Consider the following 23,176-nt stretch of genomic DNA (forward strand, 5'->3'; position numbering starts at 1 on the left):
CAAATCACGCCAGGAGCGTGCAAGGGTGACCAGGGGTGTGCAAGGGTGAGCAGGAGTGTGCAAATGGGAACAGGAGTGTGCAAGGGTGAGCAGGAGTGTGCAAACCACAGCAGGAGTGTGCAAGGGTGAGCAGGAGTGTGCAAATGGGAACAGGAGTGTGCAAGGGTGAGCAGGAGTGTGCAAATGTGACCAGGGGTGTGCAAGGGTGAGCAGGAGTGTGCAAACCACAGCAGGAGTGTGCAAAGGTGAAGAGGAGTGTGCAAACTGCCACAGGACTGTGCAAGGAGGTGTGCAAAGGTGACCAGGGATGTGCAAGGGTGACCAGGAGTGTGCAAGCCACACCAGGAGTGTGCAAGGGGGTGTGCAAACCACCACGGCTGCCCGCGAGGGAGGGTGAGGAAGTGTGCGAGAGCGCGCGGGGCCCTGTGAAAGGGCGTGCAAATGCGTGTGCAACGGCCGGTGAGCGTGTGGCGAGTGTGCGAGCGTGGCTGCGAGCCCCAGGGTGTGTGCAGGGTGTGTGTGAGCGTGGACGAGGGCGTGCAAGCCGCCCGAGCCGTCGCACGCTGGCGCAGGTGTGCACGGGAGCGTGCGAGAGCGAGGCCCAGGCGTGCGAGCGTGCGCAGGGGCGTGCCAGCCTCGCACACGCGGGTGTGTCCCCAGCCTCGTCTCGCATGGGCGTGTCCCCGTGGCCCCAGGGCGTGGCCCTTGCACACTCACGTGTCCCCAGGGTGTGTCCCTTGCACACTCACGTGTCCCCATGTCCCCAGGGCGTGTCCCTTGCACACTCACGTGTCCCCAGGGCGTGTCCCTTGCACACTCACGTGTCCCCAGGACGTGTCCCCTTGCACACTCACATGTCCCCAGTGTGTGTCCCTTGCACACTCACGTGTCCCCAGGGTGTGTCCCCTTGCACACTCACGTGTCCCCAGGGCGTGTCCCCTTGCACACTCACGTGTCCCCAGGGTGTGTCCCCTTGCACACTCACATGTCCCCAGGGCGTGTCCCTTGCACACTCACGTGTCCCCATATCCCCAGACCGTGTCACCTTGCACACTCACGTGTCCCCAGGGCGTGTCCCTTGCACACTCACGTGTCCCCAGGACGTGTCCCCTTGCACACTCACATGTCCCCAGTGTGTGTCCCTTGCACACTCACGTGTCCCCAGGGTGTGTCCCCTTGCACACTCACGTGTCCCCAGGGTGTGTCCCCTTGCACACTCACGTGTCCCCACGTCCCCAGGGTGTGTCCCTTGCACACTCACGTGTCCCCAGGGTGTGTCCCCTTGCACACTCACGTGTCCCCATGTCCCCAGGGTGTGTCCCCTTGCACACTCACGTGTCCCCACGTCCCCAGGGTGTGTCCCTTGCACACGCGTGTGCGCAGGCGTCCCCGCCCTCGCCGCGGTTTCGCGGCCGTGGGGAGCAGGAAGCGCCTCGAGCGCGGCCTCCGCCTTCCTGTGCCACCCCCGCGGGGACAGCGCCGGGACCCCCCTGGCGTGTCCCCGGCCGTGTCCCTGTCCCCGTGTCCCTGTCCCCGTGTCCCTGTCCCCATGTCCCTGGCGCTCAAGGCCCGGCAGCGGGCGAGGCGCAAGGGCGGCTCCCGGGAGCGGCTCTTCGGCTGTGACCTCCTCGAGCATCTCCAGCGCTCGGGGCAGGACGGTGAGTGCCAACCCCCCCAAAACACCCCCCGAGCCCCCCGGGGCCACCGGGGCCACCAGGGCCACCCACGGAAGCGGGGAAGGGGCCCCGGAGGGGACTCGAGGGGGACTTGCGCCACGCGTTGCGTCACCGGGGCTCCAGGAAGCGCCGCGGGCACCGGGGCTCGGCCGGGATTTGGGGGGGACTGGAGCTTGGTCGGGCTCCAATCTCAGGGGGTCGGCCCTGAGGGGTTGGGTGGTCTTTCCTTGGAGTTGGTGGCTTCATCCTTTGGGATTTGGTGGCCTCTTCCCCATGGATTTGGTGGCCCTGTTCCCCAGGATTTGGTGGCCTCATCCCGGTGGAGTTGGTGGCTCCATCCTTAGGGATTTGGTGACTCTGTCCTTCTGGAGTTGGTGGCTCCATCCTTTGGGATGTGGTGGCCTCATCCCGGTGGAGTTGGTGGCTCCATCCTTTGGGATGTGGTGGCCTCATCCCGGTGGAGTTGGTGGCTCCATCCTTTGGGATGTGGTGGCCTCATCCCGGTGGAGTTGGTGTCCTCATTCCTTTGGGATTTGGTGCTCTGATCCTGTGGGGTCGGTGACTTCATCCCTTGGGATTTGGTGGCCTCCTCCCCATGGATTTGGTGGCCTCATCCCTGCGGAGTTGGTGGCTCCATCCTTTGGGATTTGGTGGCTCCATCCCTGTGGATTTTGTGCTCCCATCCTTCGGCCTTTGTGGCCTCGTTCCTGTGGGACCGGTGACCCTGATGTGGGGTCAGTGGCCCCATCCCTGCAGGGTCAGTGGCCTCGTTCCCTGCGGGGTCAGTGGCCTCATTCCCTGTGGGGTCAGTGGCCTCATTCCCTGTGTGGTCAGTGGCCTCGTTCCCTGTGGGGTCAGTGGCCTCATTCCCTGTGGGGTCAGTGGCCCCATCCCTGTGGGGTCAGTGGCCTCGTTCCCTGTGGGGTCAGTGGCCCCAGCCCTGTGGGGTCAGTGGCCCCAGCCCTGTGGGGTCAGTGGCCTCGTTCCCTGTGGGGTCAGTGGCCCCATCCCTGTGGGGTCAGTGGCCTCATTCCCTGTGGGGTCAGTGGCCTCATTCCCTGTGGGGTCAGTGGCCTCATTCCCTGTGGGGTCAGTGGCCTCATTCCCTGCGGGGTCAGTGGCCCCATCCCTGTGGGGTCAGTGGCCCCAGCCCTGTGGGGTCAGTGGCCCCATCCCTGTGGGGTCAGTGACCTCATTCCCTGCGGGGTCAGTGGCCTCGTTCCCTGTGGGGTCAGTGGCCCCAGCCCTGTGGGGTCAGTGGCCCCATCCCTGTGGGGTCAGTGGCCCCAGCCCTGTGGGGTCAGTGGCCCCATCCCTGTGGGGTCAGTGGCCCCATCCCTGTGGGGTCAGTGGCCTCGTTCCCTGTGGGGTCAGTGGCCCCAGCCCTGTGGGGTCAGTGGCCCCATCCCTGTGGGGTCAGTGGCCTCGTTCCCTGTGGGGTCAGTGGCCCCAGCCCTGTGGGGTCAGTGGCCCCATCCCTGTGGGGTCAGTGGCCTCGTTCCCTGTGGGGTCAGTGGCCTCGTTCCCGGCCACTCTGTGGCCTTGTCCCCAAGGAGCCGATGGCCCCGCTGCGGCTCCGTCTTTGTGGAGTTGGTGGCCCAAGACAGGTGCAGGGACACTCTGGAGATGTCCAGGGGGTGTTGGCCAAGGTGCTCCCCATCCCTGGTGCCGGTGGGGCTGGGTCCAGGCCCAGGTGGGCGATGCTGGATCCGGAATTCAGATCCAGGCCCAGGTGGGCGATGCTGGACCCGGGATCTGGGTCCAGGCTCAGGTGGGCGATGCTGGATCCGGGATCTGGGTCCAGGCCCAGGTGGGCAATGCTGGATCCGGAATTCAGTTTTGGGTTCAGGTGGGCAATGCTGGACCCGGGATTTGGATCCAGGCCCAGGTGGGCAGTGCTGGATCCGGGATTCAGGTTTGGGTTCAGGTGGGCGATGCTGGATCCGGGATTCAGGTTTGGGTTCAGGTGGGCGATGCTGGATCCAGGATCTGGGCTGGGTTCAGGTGGGCGATGCTGGATCCAGGATTCAGGTTTGGGTTCAGGTGGGCGATGCTGGATCCGGGATCTGGGTCCAGGCCCAGGTGGGCAATGCTGGACCCGGGATCTGGGCTGGGCTCAGGGGGGTGATGCTGGATCCAGGATTCAGGTCCGGGCTCAGGTGGGCGATGCTGGATCCGGGATCTGGGCTGGGTTCAGGTGGGTGATGCTGGATCCAGGATTCAGGTTTGGGTTCAGGTGGGCGATGCTGGATCCGGGATCTGGGCTGGGTTCAGGGGGGTGTTGGTGGATCCAGATCTGGAGCTGGGCTGGCAGGCACTGATGGATCCAGGATCGGTTGGGCTCTGGTGGATCCAGGATCAGTGGGATCCTGTTGGATCTGGAATCAGCTGGGCTCTGGTTGATCTGGGATCAGTCAGACCCTTGTGGGATCCAGGATCAGGGGGATCCTGTCAGGTCTGGGCTCAGTCAGGCTCTGGTGGATCCGGGATCATTCGGACCCTGGTGGATCTGGGCTTGGTCAGGCTCTGGTGGATCTGGGATCAGCAGGACCCTGCAGGATCCAGGATCAGCGGGACCCTGAGGGATCTGGGATCAGCGGGACCCTGAGGGATCTGGGATCAGCGGGACCCTGAGGGATCTGGAATCAGCAGGACCCTGTGGATCCAGGATCAGTGTGATCCCATGGGATCCGGGATCAGTGGGACCCTGAGGGATCCGGGATCAGCGGGACCCTGAGGGATCCGGGATCAGTGTGATCCCATGGGATCCAGGATCAGCGGGACCCTGAGGGATCTGGGATCAGCAGGCCCCTGTGGATCCGGGATCAGTGTGATCCCATGGGATCCGGGATCAGTGTGATCCCATGGTATCCAGGATCAGCGGGAACCTGTGGGATCCGGGATCAGTGTGATCCCATGGGATCCGGGATCAGCAGGACCCTGAGGGATCCGGGATCAGTGTGATCCCATGGGATCCGGGATCAGCGGGACCCTGAGGGATTGCGGTCCGTGTCCCGCAGTGCCGCAGGTGCTCCGGAGCTGCACGGAGTTCGTGGAGCAGCACGGGGTGGTCGATGGCATCTACCGCCTGTCCGGGGTGTCCTCCAACATCCAGCGGCTGCGGTCAGCGGGGACCGGGACTGCGGGGACGGGAACGGGACGGGAACGGGACGGGAACGGGACGGGAATGGGATGGGAACGGGATGGGAACGGGACAGGGAACGGGACGGGAACGGGATGGGGAACGGGATGGGAACGGGATGGGAACGGGATGGGGAACGGGATGGGAACGGGACAGGGAACGGGACGGGAACGGGATGGGGAACGGGATGGGAACGGGATGGGAACGGGATGGGGAACGGGACGGGAACGGGACAGGGAATGGGACGGGAACGGGACGGGAACGGGACAGGGAATGGGACGGGAATGGGATGGGAACGGGATGGGAACGGGATGGGAACGGGATGGGGAACGGGATGGGAACGGGACAGGGAACGGGACGGGAACGGGATGGGGAACGGGATGGGAACGGGATGGGAACGGGACGGGAACGGGACGGGAACGGGACGGGAACGGGATGGGAACGGGATGGGAACGGGATGGGAACGGGACAGGGATTGGGAACCTGTGGGGACAGGAATCGGGACAGGGATTGGGACAGGGAACGGGGCAGGGATTGGGACAGGGATCGGGATGGGATTGGGACAGGGAACGGGATGGGAACGGGACTGGAACGGGATGGGAACGGGATGGGAATGGGATGGGAACGGGATGGGAATGGGATGGGAATGGGATGGGAATGGGACAGGGATCGGGATGGGAATGGGACAGGGAACGGGGCAGGGATCGGGATGGGGCAGGGATCGGGACAGGGATCGGGATGGGAACGGGACAGGGTTCAGGGTGGGAATGGGACTGGAATCGCGATGGGAATGGGATCAGGGCGGAGACCGGGACAGAGATGGGGTGGGATTGGGAGTGGGAATGGGGACCGGGCAGGGATTGGGATCGGGATGGAGCAGGGATTGGGGTGGGATTGAGGCGGGGCTGGGATGGGAACAGGGTGGGATCGGGACAAGGACGGAGGGGGGATCAGGATTGGGATGGGAACAGGGCTGGGAATCGGGATGAGGATGAGGATGAGGATGGGGATGAGGATGAGGATGAGGATGAGGAGGAGGATGAGGATGAGGATGGGGATGGGGATGAGGATGAGGATGAGGATGGGGATGAGGATGAGGATGAGGATGAGGATGAGGATGAGGATGAGGATGGGGATGAGGATGAGGATGGGGATGGGGATGGGGATGAGGATGAGGATGAGGATGAGGATGAGGATGAGGATGGGGATGGGGATGGGGATGAGGATGAGGATGAGGATGAGGATGAGGATGAGGATGGGGATGAGGATGAGGATGAGGATGAGGATGAGGATGGGGATGAGGATGAGGATGGGGATGAGGATGAGGATGAGGATGAGGATGAGGATGGGGATGAGGATGAGGATGAGGATGGGGATGGGGATGAGGATGAGGATGAGGATGAGGGTGAGGATGAGGATGAGGATGAGGATGAGGATGAGGATGAGGGTGAGGATGGGGATGAGGATGAGGATGGGGATGAGGGTGAGGATGGGGATGGGGATGAGGATGAGGATGAGGATGGGGATGAGGATGAGGATGAGGATGAGGATGAGGATGGGGATGAGGATGAGGATGAGGATGGGGATGGGGATGAGGATGAGGATGAGGATGAGGATGAGGATGAGGATGAGGATGAGGATGAGGATGAGGATGGAGCGGGGCGGGATGGGGATGGAGCAGAGGTCGGGATCAGGATGGGGATGGGGGGGATATCGGGATAGGGATATCGGGATCGATGGGATGGGGGTGGAGGCTGGAGGATGCTGGGACTGAGAGGGATCAGGAATGGGATGAGAAAAGGTGGAAGCAGGGATGGGACCGGACTCGTGGTGACAGGGGCGGGGGGGAAGGGCCACAGAACCCCCCTCAATTCCCCCCTCCCCCCACCCCCTGCCGAGCTGCCGGATCCAGTCCCCTCTCCCATCCCCCGCCCCCCGGCCCCTTCCCTTCCCCCCATCCCGCTCCGGTCCCCCTTCCTCCACTCCTTTCCTTCCCTTTTTCCCCTCGTTATTGGTTTGGAGTTTTTCCTGCTCCTTCTCTTTCACTCTCCCCGTTTTTGGGGCAGTTTTTCTCCTCTTTTGCTTCTTTCCCCGAGTTCTTTCCTCCGCTGTTCCTGGGGGAACCCAGAATTGCCGGTGTCTCCCGTGTCCCCAAAATCCCAGTGTCCCCCTGTCCCCAGGATCCTCCTATCCCATCATTCCGCATATCCTCAGTGTCCCTGGCACATCCCCCTGTCCCTGCCACCCCTGTCCCCACCATTCCCCTGTCCCCAATCCCCGCCTTTTCCTGTCACCTCAGTGTCCCCACCATCCCAACCCCAGGGCTGCATCCCATGGATCCCATCCCATCCCATCCCTGGATCCCATCCCTGGATCCCATCCCATCCCATCCCATGGATCCCATCCCATCCCATCCCTGGATCCCATCCCTGGATCCCATCCCTGGATCCCATCCCTGGATCCCATCCCATCCCATCCCATCCCAGAGTCCCATCCCATCCCATCCCACAGATCCCATCCCATGGATCCCATCCCATCCCAGAGTCCCATCCCACCCCATCCCATGGATCCCATCCCATGGATCCCATCCCATCCCATCCCTGGATCCCATCCCTGGATCCCATCCCTGGATCCCATCCCATCCCATCCCATGGATCCCATCCCATGGATCCCATCCCATCCCAACGGATCCATCCCAGTCCTTCCTGTCCTGATCCATCCCATCCCAACAGATCTATCCCATCCCAATGGATCCATCCCATCCCATCCCATCCCATCCCATCCCATGGATCCCATCCCATCCCAGAGTCCCATCCCATCCCATCCCATCCCATGGATCCCATCCCATCCCATCCCATGGATCCCATCCCATCCCATCCCATGGATCCCATCCCATGGATCCCATCCCATCCCATCCCATGGATCCCATCCCATGGATCCCATCCCATCCCATCCCATGGATCCCATCCCATCCCAGAGTCCCATCCCATCCCATCCCATCCCATCCCATCCCATCCCATCCCATCCCATGGATCCCATCCCATCCTCGCAGGGAGGATCACTCTGCCATTCCCCTGTCCCATGTCCCATTTGCTCACACGTTCCCATGTCCCCCCTTGTCCCAGCATTCCCATATCCCCATGTCCCTGTGTCCCCATGAGTGTCCCACACCCCATATCCCACACCCCATATCCCACACCCCATATCCCACACCCCATATCCCCATCCCCGTAACCCCACATCTCCAGTCCCAGTCCAGGGATCCCAATCTCCCAGGCAGGAGTTCGAGGCGCAGCGCAGACCCCAATCCCAAATCCCAATCCCAAATCCCCATTCCCAAATCCCAAATCCCAAATCCCCATTCCCAAATCCCAAATCCCAATCCCAAATCCCAATCCCAAATCCCCATTCCCAAACCCCAATCCCAAATCCCCATTCCCAAATCCCAGGCAGGACTTCGAGGCCCAGCGCAGACCCAAATCCCCAATCCCAAATCCCCAATCCCAAATCCCCAATCCCAAATCCCGATCCCAAATCCCGATCCCCAATCCCCAATCCCCAATCCCAAATCCCAAATCCCAATCCCAAATCCCCAAATCCCAAATCCCCATTCCCAAATCCCAGATCCCAAATCCCAAATCCCACGCAGGAGTTCGAGGCGCAGCGCAGACCCCAATCCCAAATCCCAATCTCAAATCCCCAAATCCCCAATCCCCAAATCCCAAATCCCAATCCCAAATCCCCAATCCCAAATCCCCAATCCCCAATCCCAAATCCCCATTCCCCAATCCCAGGCAGGAGTTCGAGGCCCAGCGCAGACCCCAATCCCAAATCCCAATCCCAAATCCCAAATCCCGATCCCAAATCCCAAACCCCAATCCCCATTCCCAAATCCCAGGCAGGAGTTCGAGGCGCAGCGCAGACCCCAATCCCAAATCCCGATCCCAAATCCCCATTCCCAAATCCCAAATCCCCAATCCCCAATCCCCAATCCCAAATCCCCAATCCCAATCCCAAATCCCCAATCCCCAAATCCCAAATCCCCAAACCCAATCCCAAATCCCCAATCCCAAACCCCAAACCCCAATCCCAAATCCCCAATCCCAAACCCCAAACCCCAATCCCAAATCCCCAAATCCCCAATCCCAAATCCCCAATCCCCAATCCCAAATCCCCAATCCCAAATCCCAATCCCCAATCCCAAACCCCAATCCCCAATCCCAAATCCCCAATCCCCAATCCCAGGCAGGAGTTCGAGGCGCAGCGCAGACCCCAATCCCAAATCCCGATCCCAAATCCCCAATCCCCAATCCCAGGCAGGAGTTCGAGGCCCAGCGCAGACCCCAATCCCAAACCCCAATCCCAAATCCCCAATCCCCAATCCCCATTCCCAAATCCCCAATCCCCAATCCCAGGCAGGAGTTCGAGGCCCAGCGCAGCCCGGACCTGTCGCGGGACGTTTACCTGCAGGACGTTCACTGCGTCAGTTCCCTGTGCAAGGCCTACTGCCGCGAGCTGCCCAACCCCCTGCTCACCTACCAGCTCTACGACAAGTTCGCCGTGAGTCCCTGTCCCCAGATGTCCCCAGATGTCCCCAGATGTCCCCAAAGCGTCCCCAGCGCCGCGGGTGGCCGTGTCACCGCGCTGTCCCCGCAGGACGCCGTGGCCATCCAGATGGAGGAGGCTCGGCTGGTGAAGATCAAGGAGGTGCTCAAGGAGCTGCCGGTGCCTCACTACAGGTGAAGGGGGTGGGGATGTCCCCGCGGCGCCGGTGGTGTCCCCTCGTGGTGTCCCCTCGTGGTGTCCCCTCGGTGGTGTCCCCTCGTGGTGTCCCCTCGGTGGTGTCCCCTCGTGGTGTCCCCTCGTGGTGTCCCCTCATGGTGTCTCCTGGGCGGTGTCCCCTCAGCGGTGTCCCCTCGGTGGTGTCCCCTCAGTGGTGACCCTGGGCGGTGTCCCCTGGCGGTGTCCCCTCCCAGTGTCCCCTCAGTGGTGTCCCCTCACGGTGTCCCCTCACAGTGTCCCCTCAGGGTGTCCCCTCAGCCGTGTCCCCTCAGGGTGTCCCTGGGTGGTGTCCCCTCACAGTGTCCCCTCATGGTGTCCCCTCACGGTGTTCCCTCACGATGTCCCCTGGCGGTGTCCCCTGGCGGTGTCCCTGGGTGGTGTCCCCTCACGGTGTCCCCTGGCAGTGTCCCTGGGTGGTGTCCCCTGGGTAGTGTCCCCTCACGGTGTCCCCTGGCGGTGTCCCCGGGCGGTGTCTCCTGGCGGTGTCCCCTGGCGGTGTCCCTGGGTGGTGTCGCCTGGCGGTGTCCCCTGGCGGTGGCCCCTGGCGGTGTCCCCTGGCTGTGTCCCTGGCTGTGTCCCCTGGGTGGTGTCCCCTGGCTGTGTCCCCTGGCGGTGTCCCCTTGTGGTGTCCCCTGGCGGTGTCCCCTGGGTGGTGTCCCCTCACAATGTCCCCTGGATGGTGTCCCCTCACGGTGTCCCCTGGCGGTGTCCCCTCGTGGTGTCCCCTGGCGGTGTCCCTGTGCGGGTGGCAGTGGTGGCTGAGGTGTGGCGGCTGTCGCAGGACTCTGGAGTTCCTGATGCGTCACCTGCTGCGCATGGCCGGCCACAGCGGCCGCACCAACATGCACGCGCGGAACCTGGCCATCGTGTGGGCCCCCAACCTGCTGCGGTGAGGCCACAGTCAGTCCTGGCACTGTCACACTCAGCCCTGGCACTGTCACACTCAGACCTGTCACCATCAGTCCTGTCACTGTCACCTACAGCCCTGTCACCCTCAGCCCTGTTACCCTCAGTCCTGTCACTGTCAGTCCTGGCATTGTCACCGTCATTCCTGGCACTGTCATTCCTGTCACCCTCAGACCTGTCACCGTCAGTCCTGTCACTGTCACCCTCAGACCTGGCACTGTCACCCTCAGCCCTGGCACTGTCACCCTCAGACCTGGCACTGTCACCCTCAGCCCTGGCACTGTCACCCTCAGACCTGGCACTGTCACCCTCAGTCCTGGCACTGTCACCCTCAGACCTGGCACTGTCACCGTCAGTCCTGTCACTGTCACACTCACACCTGGCACTGCCAGTCCTGTCACTGTCACCCTCAGACCTGGCACTGTCACCCTCAGCCCTGTCACCCTCAGCCCTGTTACCCTCAGTCCTGTCACTGTCAGTCCTGGCATTGTCACCATCATTCCTGGCACCGTCATTCCTGTCACCCTCAGGCCTGGCACTGTCAGTCCTGGCATTGTCACCCTCAGCCCTGTCACCCTCAGCCCTGTCACCCTCAGCCCTGTCACCCTCAGCCCTGTCACTGTCACCCTCAGACCTGGCACTGCCAGTCCTGTCACTGTCAGCCCTGTCACTGTCAGACCTGTCACTGTCATTCCTGTCACCCTCAGCCCTGTCACCGTCAGTCCTGTCACCCTCAGCCCTGTTGCTGTCATTCCTGTCGCCCTCAGCCCTGGCCATCCCTCTGATCCCATTCCCCTGTCCCTGCCAAACTTGTCACCACCCCCGAGATGTCCCCAATATCTCCCGTGTCCCTGTGATTCCCCTGTCCCCATCATCTCTCTGATCCCATTTCCCTGTCCCCTTCCCCATTCCCTGTCCCCATTCCCCCATGTCCATCACCCCCCTGTCCCTCACCCCGAGGTGACTTCACTGTCCCCTTCAGCCCGAGGTGACCCCACTGTCCCCTCACCCCGAGGTGACCCCGCTGTCCCACCGCTGTCCCTCACCCCGAGGTGACCCCACTGTCCCCTCACCCCGAGGTGACCTCAGTGTCCCCACACCCTGAGGTGACCCCGCTGTCCCTCACCCTGAGGTGACCTCACTGTCCCCTCACCCCGAGGTGACCCCGCTGTCCCTCACCCCGAGGTGACCTCACTGTCCCCTCACCCCGAGGTGACCCCACTGTCCCCTCACCCCGAGGTGACCCCACTGTCCCCTCACCCCGAGGTGACCCCACTGTCCCTCACCCCGAGGTGACCCCGCTGTCCCACCGCTGTCCCTCACCCCGAGGTGACCTCACTGTCCCCTTCAGCCCGAGGTGACCCCGCTGTTCCCTCACCCCGAGGTGACCCCGCTGTTCCCTCACCCCGAGGTGACCCTACATGTCCCCCTCACCTTGAGGTGACCCCACTGTCCCTCACCCCGAGGTCACCCCGCTGTCCCCCCGCTGTCCCTCACCCCAAGGTCACCCCGCTGTCCCCCCGCTGTCCCCCCTCTGTCCCCCACCCCGAGGTGACCCCACTGTCCCCCCGCTGTCCCCCCACTGTCCCTCTCACCCTGAGGTGACCCCACTGTCCCTCACCCCGCTGTCCCCCCGCTGTCCCCCCACTGTCCCTCTCACCCCGAGGTGACCCCGCTGTCCCCCACCCCGAGGTGACCCCGCTGTCCCCTCACCCCGAGGTGACCTCACTGTCCCTCTCACCCCGAGGTGACCCCGTTGTCCCCCACCCCGAGGTGACCCTGCTGTCCCCCACCCCGAGGTGACCCCGCTGTCCCCCAGCTCGAGGGACATCGAGGTGTCCGGTTTTAACGGCACGGCGGCGTTCATGGAGGTGCGCGTTCAGTCCATCGTGGTGGAGTTCATCCTCACCCACGTGGAGCAGCTCTTCGGGGACGCCCCGCTCCGAGGTACCTGGGGGGACACCGGGGGGACACCGGGGGGACACCGGGGGGACACCGGGGGGACACCGACACCCCGAACTGGGGGTCTGCAGGTGGGGAATCCCCCCAACATTCCCTGATCCCGGGGGGATATGAACACCCCATTTTGGGGGTCTGCAGGTGGGGAATCCCCCCCATCATTCCCGATCCCATGGCGACATTGACACCCCATTTTGGGGGTCTCCAGGTGGGGAATCCCCCCCGACATTCCCGACCCCATGGGGATGTGAACACCCCATTTTGGGGGTCTCCAGGTGGGGAATCCCCCCGACATTCCCTGATCCCAGGGGGATATGAACACCCCATTTTGGGGGTCTCCAGCTGGGGAATCCCCCCCATCATTCCCAATCCTGGGGGGATATGAACACCCCATTTTGGGGGTCTGCAGGTGGGGAATCCCCCCAACATTCCCCATCCCATGGGGATATGAACACCCCATTTTGGGGGTCTCCAGGTGGGGAATCCCCCCAACATTCCCTGATCCAGGGGGGATATGAACACCCCATTTTGGGGGTCTGCAGGTGGGGAATCCCCCCGACATTCCCTGATCCAGGGGGGATATGAACACCCCATTTTGGGGGTCTGCAGGCAGGGAATCCCCCCGACATTCCCCATCCCAGGGGGGATATGAACACCCCATTTTGGGGGTCTGCAGGTGGGGAATCCCCCCGACATTCCCGACCCCAGGGGGATATGAACACCCCATTTTGGGGGTCTCCAGGTGGGGAATCCCCCCGACATTCCCGACCCCAGGCTGGGCTCTCTGGGGTGACCCTGTGACGTTTTTGGGGTCCCAGGTGGGGACTGTCCCCGTCGCTCGCTGCTCCTGCCCGGGGGGGCTCCCCCTCTGCACGTCCCGGCCGTGCTGGGTGACGGCCCCCCCCAGATGAGACCCTACCACACCATCATCGAGCTCGGCGAGCACAGGTACGGCTCACCTGGCACAGGTGGGACAGGTGACACCCCCACCCCACCCCGGGGACTCCCAGGGACCCCCAAACCCCGGGCCTGACTCACGGTGAGCCGGGTGTCCCCACACCTGGGGTGTGCTCAGGTGCCCCCAGGTGTCTCCCACAGGTGTGTTCAGGTGAGCTCAGATGTCCCTCAGGTGTGCCCAGGTGTATCCCAGGTGTCTCCAGGTGTACCCCAAGTGTCTCCAGGTACCCCCAGGTGTATCCCAGGTGTATCCCAGGTGTCTCCAGGTGTACCCCAAGTGTCTCCAGGTACCCCCAGGTGTATCCCAGGCGTATCCCAGGTGTGCCCAGGTGTCCCCAGGTGTCTTCAGGTGCCCCCAGGTGTATCCCAAGTACCTTCAGGTGTATCCCAGGTGTATCCCAAGTGTCTCCAGGTACCCCCAGGTGTATCCCAGGTACCCCCAGCTGTCCCCAGGTGTATCCCAAGTGTCTCCAGGTGCCTCCAGGTGCCCCCAGGTGTATCCCAGGTGTCTCCAGGTGTATCCCAAGTGTCTCCAGGTGCCCCCAGGTGTATCCCAGGTACCCCCAGGTGTATCCCAGGTGTCTCCAGGTGTATACCAAGTGTCTCCAGGTACCCCCAAGTGTATCCCAGGTACCCCCAGGTGTCCCCAGGTGCATCCCAGGTGTCTCCAGGTGCATCCCAGGTGTATCCCAGGTACCCCCAGGTGTATCCCAGGTGCCTCCAGGTGTCTCCAGGTGCCCCCAGGTGTATCCCAGGTGTATCCCAGGTACCCCCAGGTGTATCCCAGGTGTCTCCAGGTGTATCCCAGTTGTCTCCAGGTACCCCCAGGTGTCCCCAGGTGTATCCCAGGTGCCCCCAGGTGTATCCCAGGTGTCTCCAGGTACCCCCAGGTGTATCCCAGGTGTATCCCAGGTGTCCCCAGCTGTATCCCAGGTGTTTCCAGGTACCCCCAGGTGTCCCCAGGTACCCCCAGGTGTCTCCAGGTGCCCCCAGGTGTATCCCAGGTGTCGCCAGGTGTATCCCAGGTGCCCCCAGGTGTCCCCAGGTGTATCCCAGGTGCCCCCAGGTATCTCCAGGTGTCTCCAGGTGCCCCCAGGTGTCTCCAGGTGCCCCCAGGTGTATCCCAGGTGTCCCCACAGGAGCAAGGGCTCTCTGAAGGCCAAGAAGTGGAGGTCCATCTTCAACCTGGGCCGCTCCGGGCACGAGGCCAAGCGGAAGCCGGGGAAGGCGGAGGAGAAAGGTGGGAATTCCGGGGGGATCCCACGGATTGGGGGGACGTGTCCCCAAATCCCCCCAACCCCCTCTTCCTGCCCCGTTCCAGACAAGTGTGAGAAGGTCAGTCTGCGGCCGGCCAAGAGCATGGACTCGCTCAGCTCCGGCCCCTCCGGACCCCCAGGTGAGAGGGACCCCCTGAGCCCTCGGGATTATCCCTCCCATCCCTTGGGAATTGTCCCTCCAATCCCTTGGGAATTGTGACTCTGATCCCTTGGGAATTGTGACTCCAATCCCTTGGGAATTGTCCCTCCAATCCCTTGGGAATTGTCCCTCCAATCCCTTGGGAATTGTCCCTCCAGTCTCTTGGGAATTGTGACTCCAGTCCCTTGGGAATTGTCCCCCAGGCCCTTGGGAATTGTCTCTCCAATCCCTTGGGAATTGTGACTCCAATCCCTTGGGAATTGTCCCTCCAATCTCTTGGGAATTGTCCCTCCGATCCCTTGGGAATTGTGACTCCGATCCCTTGGGAATTGTCCCTCCGATCCCTTGGGAATTGTGACTCCAATCCCTTGGGAATTGTCCCTCCCATCCCTTGGGAATTGTCCCTCCAATCCCTTGGGAATTGTCCCTCCGATCCCTTGGGAATTGTCCCCCAGGCCCTTGGGAATTGTCCCTCCGATCTCTTGGGAATTGTGACTCCGATCCCTTGGGAATTGTCCCCCCAATCCCTTGGGAATTGTCCCTCCAATCCCTTGGGAATTGTCCCTCCGATCCCTTGGGAATTGTCCCCCCAATCCCTTGGGAATTGTCCCCCCAATCCCTTGGGAATTGTGACTCCGATCCCTTGGGAATTGTGACTCCGATCCCTTGGGAATTGTCCCTCCGATCCCTTGGGAGTCCCCGACAGCAGGGAGGGACTGTCCCATCCCTTGGGATTGTCCCTGAGCCCGAGGTGGGATCCGGGCCAGAGCAGGGATGGGGGAAATGGGGATGGGATGGGATCCATGGGATCCAGGGATGGGATGGGATGGGATGGGATGGGATGGGATCCATGGGATCCATGGGATCCATGGGATCCATGGGATGGGATGGGATGGGATGGGATCCATGGCATGGGATCCATGGGATGGGATGGGATCCATGGGATGGGATCCATGGGATGGGATGGGATCCATGGGGTGGGATCAATGGGATGGGATCCATGGGATGGGATGGGATCCATGGGATGGGATCAATGGGATGGGATGGGATCCATGGGATGGGATGGGATCCATGGGATGGGATCAATGGGATGGGATGGGATGGGATGGGATGGGATGGGATGGGATGGGATCCAGGGATGGGATCAATGGGATGGGATGGGATGGGATCCATGGGATGGGATGGGATCCATGGGATGGGATGGGATCCATGGGATGGAATCAATGGGATGGGATGGGATCCATGGGATGGGATCCATGGGATGGGATGGGATGGGATGGGATGGGATCCAGGGATGGGATCAATGGGATGGGATGGGATCCATGGGATGGGATGGGACTCTGGGATCCCACAGGGACCCTGACCCTCCCTTGGGGTTCTGGGATCTCCTCCTGTCCCTGACTCTTCCTGGGATCCCCCCCGCACCCCGGGATCCCCCGCGATCCCCCGCGATCCCCCGGGATCCCGCTCAGCCCGGGCCCGCTCCGGACTCGCCCCTCCGCAGGCGCGGACGCCCCCCGGCTGCTGCCGAAGCTGTCGATGAAGCTGCGGCCGCAGCGGCAGCACAGCTCGGACGCGGCCTCCGCTCCCCCGGAACCGCACCCGGAGCTGGACGAGAGCCTGGAGGAGCCCCTGGAAGCGGCGGCCGAGAGCAGCACCAAGTCGGAGCCCACCACCCCCAAAGCCCCCCGGGCGGGGCCGGGGGTCTGCGGCCGCTCCCGCGCCGAGAAATGCGCGGGGCTGCACATCTCGGGCCCCTTCTCGGTCACCGTCCCCTTCCACATCACCTCCAACCTGTCCCGCCTCACCCGCGGGCTCCCCTGCCCCGCGCTGCAACGGGAAACAACCCCCGGCAGCGCCCCCGAGCCCGCCCGCGACCCCCGGCCCCGCTCCGGTGAGACCCCGGCGGGGGACCCCCGCGGGATCCGGGGGACACCGGGATCAGGGGACACCGGGATCGGAGAGATAACGGGATCGGAGAGATAACGGGATCCGGGGGACACCGGGATCGGGGGACACCGGGATCGGGGAGATAACGGGATCCGGGGGACACCGGGATCCGGGGACACCGGGATCAGGGGACACCGGGAGAGAGGGGACACCGGGATCGAGGAGATAACGGGATCCGGGGGACACCGGGATCCGGGGACACCGGGATCGGGGGACACCGGGATCAGGGGACACCGGGATCGGAGAGATAACGGGATCCGGGGACACCGGGATCCGGGGACACCGGGATCAGGGGACACCGGGAGAGAGGGGACACCGGGATCGAGGAGATAACGGGATCCAGAGGGGACACCGGGAGAGGGGGGACACCGGAATTATGGTGACACCGGGACTGGGGGGACACCGGGATCGAGGAGATAACGGGATCCGGGGGACACCGGGAGAGGGGTACACCGGGATAGGGGGACACAGGGAGAGAGGGGACACCGGGATCGGGGGGACACCGGGAGAGAAGGGACACCGGAATTATGGTGACACCGGGACTGGGAGGACACCGCGACTGGGGGGACACCGGGATCGGGGACACACCGGGATCGGGGACACACCGGGATTGGGAAGACCCTCGGATCGGGGGAACACCGGGATGAGCGCGACACCAGGATCGGGAGGACCCCGGCACTGGGGGCACACTGGGATTGGGAGGATCCCGGGATCGAGTGGGATCCCGGGATCCACCGCTGCCGGTTTTGCCCGCAGGAGATGCGGAGCACACACGGCTCTCCCTGGAGCTCCGCGACTCCTTCGCCTTCCTGGACGGCCCCGAGACGTGGCTGGAGGGCGGCGGGGACACGGAGGCGGCGGCGCGGAGTCCCGGGATCGAGGATGGAACCCCCGGGATCGAGGATGGAACCCCCGGGATCGAGGATGGGACCCCCGGGATCGAGGATGGAACCCCCGGGATCGAGGATGGGACCCCCGGCATCGAGGATGGGACCCCCGGGATCGAGGATGAGACCCCCGGGATCGAGGATGGAACCCCCGGGATTGAGGATGAGACCCCCGGGATCGAGGATTGGACCCTCGGGATCGAGGATGAGACCCCTGGGATCGGGGAAGGGTTCCCGGCCGTGGAGGAGGGGATGGAGAGCGGGTTCATGAACGTGAGCAGCCGGCGGCATTCCCGGGATTTGGGGACGGGGTGGGACTGGTGGGAGGAGGGTGTGGGGTGGGATGGGATCCATGGGATGGGATCCATGGGACCCATGGGATCCATGGGATGGGATGGGATGGGATCCATGGGATGGGATCCATGGGATCCGTGGGATCCATGGGATGGGATGGGATGGGATGGGATGGGATCCATGGGATCCATGGGGTGGGATGGGATGGGATGGGATCCATGGGATGGGATGGGATCCATGGGATGGGATGGGATCCATGGGATGGGATCCATGGGGTGGGATGGGATGGGATGGGATGGGATCCATGGGATGGGATCCATGGGGTGGGATCCATGGGGTGGGATGGGATGGGATGGGATGGGATGGGATCCATGGGATGGGATGGGATCCATGGGATGGGAGGGGATGGGATGGGATCCATGGGATGGGATGGGATGGGATGGGATGGGATGGGATGGGATGGGATGGGATCCATGGGACGGGATGGGATCCATGGGATCCATGGGATCCATGGGATGGGACTCTGTGATGGGATGGGATGAACAGGAGGGACACGGTGACATTCCCGGGGTGCCATCCCTGTGCCCCCACCCGCAGCCAGGTGAGCGCTGGCTGGAGCAGCCGGACAGTTACCTGTCCATCGAGGAGTGCACGGAGCACGACATGTTCTTCCTGGCCCCCGGAGCCTCCGACCCTGACTCCGACCCCGACGAAATCTTCCTGAGCGCCCACGACGAGCTCAGCCCGCTGGGGACCGCCCCGGACACCCCCGAGGGACCCCCGGGCACGGGGACAGCCCTGGAGATCCCGGAGATCCCGGAGATCCCGGAGATTCTGGCCCAAACCCCCCTGGAAAGGGACGGTCCGGGAGTGCGGGACCCCCCCCGGGACCCCCGTGGGGAAGGGGGTGGAGGGGAGGGGGCTGCGGAGGGAGATTCCAGCCCCGGGGCTGGGCTGTGGGGGGAGGGAGGAGAGGGCGGGGGTCCCGCCGGGATCGGGGGAGCGGACGGAGCTGGATCCCAGCCCCTCATCCCCGGGGAGGGCGATTCCCGGGATTTGGGGGGGTCTCCTCCGGCCCCGCCCCTGGCAGAGCCCCCCGGGGCTGTCCCAGAAGGGGCCGATGTCACCCCCGGGGTCACCCCGATTTCTCCCCCTGCCCTGGCCCCTGGAGCGCCCCCCAAACCCCTGGAGCTGATCCAGGACGAGCGCCCCGAATTCCCGGAGCCCCCCAGGCCCTCGGAGACCCCCGGATCACCGGAGCTGATCCAAGCTGAGCCCCCGAGACCCATAAAGTCGATCCAGGATCAGCCCCCCAAAAACCTGGAGCCCCTCTTTGCTGACCCCCTGAAATCCCTGGAGCTCCCTGGAGCCCTGCAGCTGATCCAGGACGAGCCCCCCAAATCCATGGGGCCGATCTGGGATGAGCCCCCCAGATCCCTGGAGCCCCCCAAATCCCTGGAGCCGACCCTGGCTGAGCCCCCCAAATCCCTGGAGCCCATCCAGGATGAGCCCTCCAGAGCCCTGCAGCCAATCTGGGGTGAGCCCCCCAAATCCTGGGACACCCCCAAATCCCTGGAGCTGATCCAAGACGAGCCCCCCAAATTCTGGGATCCCCCCAAACCCCTGGAGCTGATGCAAGACGAGCCCCCCAAATTCTGGGACCCCCCCAAACCCCTGGAGCTGATCCAAGACGAGCCCCCCAAATTCTGGGACCCTCCCAGAGCCCCAAAGCCAATCTGGGACGAGCACCCCAAGTCCCTGGAGCCGATCCCAGCCGTGCCCCCCAAATCCTGGGACCCCCCCAAACCCCTGGGGCTGATCCTGGCTGAGACCCCCAAACCCTGGGACCCTCCTGGACCCCCAAATCTGATCCGGGACGAGCGCCCCAAATCCCTGGAGCCGATCCTGGCTGAGTCCCCCAAATCCCAGGACCCCCTGGGACCCCCAAATCTGATCCGGGACAGGCGCCCCAAATCGCTGGGGCCGTTCCCGGCCGAGCCCCCCCGGCTCCCCCCGTGCAGTTCCCGCCGCCCCCTCCCCATTTTGGGGGCGCGGGTGATGCTGGCCCGGGCCGTGCCCGTGGTGCCCCCCAAGCCCCACTTTGCCTGTGCCCTGCCGGGACCCCCCAAATCCCCCTGGGACACCCCGGGACCCCCCAAGTCCCCCCGGGACCCCCCCAAATCCCCCTGGGACACCTCTAAATCCCCCTGGGACACCCCCAAATCCCCCCGGGACACCCCCAAATCCCCCCGGGACCCCCTCAAATCCCCCTGGGACACCTCTAAATCCCCCTGGGACACCCCCAAATCCCCCCGGGACCCCCCCAAATCCCCCTGGGACACCTCTAAATCCCCCTGGGACACCCCCAAATCCCCCCGGGACACCCCCAAATCCCCCCGGGACCCCCCCAAATCCCCCTGCGACCCCCCGGGACCCCCGAGTGCAGCCCTGGGGGGAGGCGAGCGCTGAGCGTGGACAGGGCCCCCCCCAGGCTGAGTGCAAATAAATGATAATAAAATGATAATAAAATGATAATAAAATAATAATAATGCCAATAACAAGGTGATGGTTCCAGTGCGAGAGACGCTGGTTGGTTGTTGGTGTTTATTTACGTATTTTGTTTATATATTAATTTTTATTATGTCGTACTTTTTTATATTATGTTTATTTTATGTTACTATTTATTGGTTTTTATTTATTTTATTATTAATTTTTATTTTATTATGTTTATTATATATATTTATTTTACTTATATATTGATTTTACTTCATTTTATTTTATTTTATTTTATTTTATTTTATTTTATTTTATTTTATTTTATTTTATTTTTATTATGTATAATATAACATAATATAATATAATATAATATAATATAATATAATATAATATAATATAATATAATATAATATAATATAATATAATTAGTATAATATAATATAATATAATATAATATAGTTATAATATAGTTATAATATAATATATTTTTATATATAATAAATAATGTAATATCATATCATATCATATCATATCATATCATATATTATATTATATTATATTATATTATATTATATTATATTATATTTTTATAATATATTTATAATATAACATCAAATAATATAATATAATATTATACATTATTATCATTATATTATATTATTATATTATTATATATATTTTAGTATTATAATATTATATAATATAATAATAATGTATATATTAATAATATTATAATATAATAATATTATTATATTATTATTATATACAATGTTATAATATTATATTATATTTATTTTATTTTTTTATATATATTATGTATATATATTATATCTACTATTTAATATAATATAATATAATATAATATTATAATATTATATTATATATAATATAATTTATATATATATATATAATTTAATATAATATAATATAATATACTACAATATACTACAATATACTACAATATAATATAATATAATATAATATAATATAATATAATATAATATAATATAATATAATATAATATACTACAATATACTACAATATACTACAATATACTACAATATAATATAATATAATATAATATAATATAATACAATATAATATAATATAATATACTACAATATAATATAATATAATATAAATATTTATTATTTAAATTGTAGATATAATCCCTAACAACACAATATAGTAATATAGATATTTATTATTTACGTGCCAATTTCATTCTATATTTTTTAATAGCTTTTTGCTTGTTATTTCAGATTTTGGTTGCCAAATCCAACCCAGAACTATACATACACAAATAAAAATACACAAACGTTTCACTATTTTTAATTAAGAGATTATTTATCAGTAGTACCATTATATGCAAATATATGCAAATACACAAATTGAACACCATGCATAACTACGTAATAAATTGAAATATAAACACATATTGTTTCGTATCTACACACAAATAATATTATTAAATATTTATAATAATGTTTAATTATTTTATTATTATTATTAAATATTATTTAAGGTTATTAGATACAGCAATATAATTTACATCTAATTAACAACTGACCTTTAACGAGGCCCAGAATTGGATTTTTCCAGACGTCTCTCGGAGCTGCAAAGTGACAAAGATCAAACAGCAAAAATGGATTTTTTTAATGGAAATTTTGCCGTGTTTGGGGACATTTGGGGACATTGGGGACAGCAGGGCTGTGGGGACATTGGGGACATTGGGGACATTTTAACAATGGGGACGTTGGGGGCATTGGGGACACTGGGACGGGGAGACATGGGGACATTGGGGACATTGGGGACATCAGGGCTTTGAGGGCATTGGGGACATTGGGGACATTTGGGGGCATTTGGGGACATTGGGGACATTGGGGACACTGGGGACATTGGGGACATTTTGACACTGGGGACACTGGGGACATTGGGGACACTGGGGACATTGGGGACATTGACACAGGGAGAAATGGGAACATGGGGACCTGGGTACATGGAGATAAAAGGACATTGGGGACACAGGGACAGGGGGACACTGGGAACATGGGGACATTTGGACATTGGGGACATTTGGGACATTGGGGACACTGGGATGGGGAGACATGGGGACATTGTGATATGGGGACAGCAGCACGTGTGGCTATGGGGACTTGGCTTACACAGATCTACAGGGACACGAAGACACACGGGGACAGGGGGACACTGAGGGGACACTGAGGGGACACTGAGGGGACAGGGGGACACTGAGGGGACACTGAGGGGACACAAGGCCTGCAATAAACCCAGGCCTTTGTTTACACCGCCGCCATCTTTGCCTCAACATGGCGGCGCCCGCAGCGCCCTCACGACGGGGGCGGACCGGGATCTCCGGGCGCAGCTCCCAAACCCCTCGGGGACCGATGGGTCGGGCGGGGATCCCGCACCCTCGGGAAGGCCCGGCCCCGTCCCCGCTCCGCCGCCGCTGCCCTCACCGAGCGCCGCCCGCTTCCAACATGGCGCCGCCCTCACCCAAGATGGCGGCGGGGCGGCGGAAGCGCCGCGGGCCTCGCCGTGTAAGATGGCGCCGCGCGCGGCCCCGCGCGCTAAGATGGCGGCCGGCCGTGAGGGCGGCCGTGCCCGGCGCCAAGATGGCGGCGCGGCGCTGCGCGGAGCGGCGCCCCGGCCCAAGATGGCGGCGCGAAGCCGGGCCGGGGCCGCGTGAGGGG

At 60.3% G+C, this 23,176-nt stretch overlaps 1 protein-coding gene across 1 annotated transcript; it reads left to right on the forward strand.

Moving 5' to 3' along the window:
* The first annotated feature begins 1,427 nt into the window (after positions 1 to 1,427).
* ARHGAP30 (Rho GTPase activating protein 30) lies at positions 1,428 to 23,172 on the forward strand. Its single transcript, XM_086865749.1, has 13 exons — positions 1,428 to 1,658; positions 4,697 to 4,799; positions 9,234 to 9,378; positions 9,475 to 9,557; positions 10,382 to 10,489; positions 12,326 to 12,453; positions 13,284 to 13,413; positions 14,562 to 14,662; positions 14,744 to 14,818; positions 16,343 to 16,732; positions 17,545 to 17,948; positions 18,567 to 19,984; positions 22,758 to 23,172. The coding sequence occupies exons 1-13, from the start codon at positions 1,550 to 1,552 to the stop codon at positions 23,170 to 23,172; spliced, it is 3,609 nt and encodes a 1,202-aa protein (XP_086721875.1). The 5' UTR covers positions 1,428 to 1,549.
* The last annotated feature ends 4 nt before the right edge of the window (positions 23,173 to 23,176 follow it).

The sequence above is a fragment of the Cyanistes caeruleus genome, chromosome 30 (genome assembly GCF_971803275.1).
Source record: "Cyanistes caeruleus chromosome 30, bCyaCae1.hap1.1, whole genome shotgun sequence".
NCBI classification, from domain to species: Eukaryota; Metazoa; Chordata; class Aves; order Passeriformes; family Paridae; genus Cyanistes; species Cyanistes caeruleus.

Bases quoted from the DNA above. Each gene is read 5' to 3' on its own strand.
- ARHGAP30 (XM_086865749.1), top strand. From the start codon at position 1,550: ATGTCCCTGGCGCTCAAGGCCCGGCAGCGGGCGAGGCGCAAGGGCGGC. The intron at 10,490-12,325 runs GTGAGGCCACAG...GCTGTCCCCCAG, and splicing joins TGGGCCCCCAACCTGCTGCG to CTCGAGGGACATCGAGGTGT. The intron at 13,414-14,561 runs GTACGGCTCACC...GTGTCCCCACAG, and splicing joins ATCGAGCTCGGCGAGCACAG to GAGCAAGGGCTCTCTGAAGG.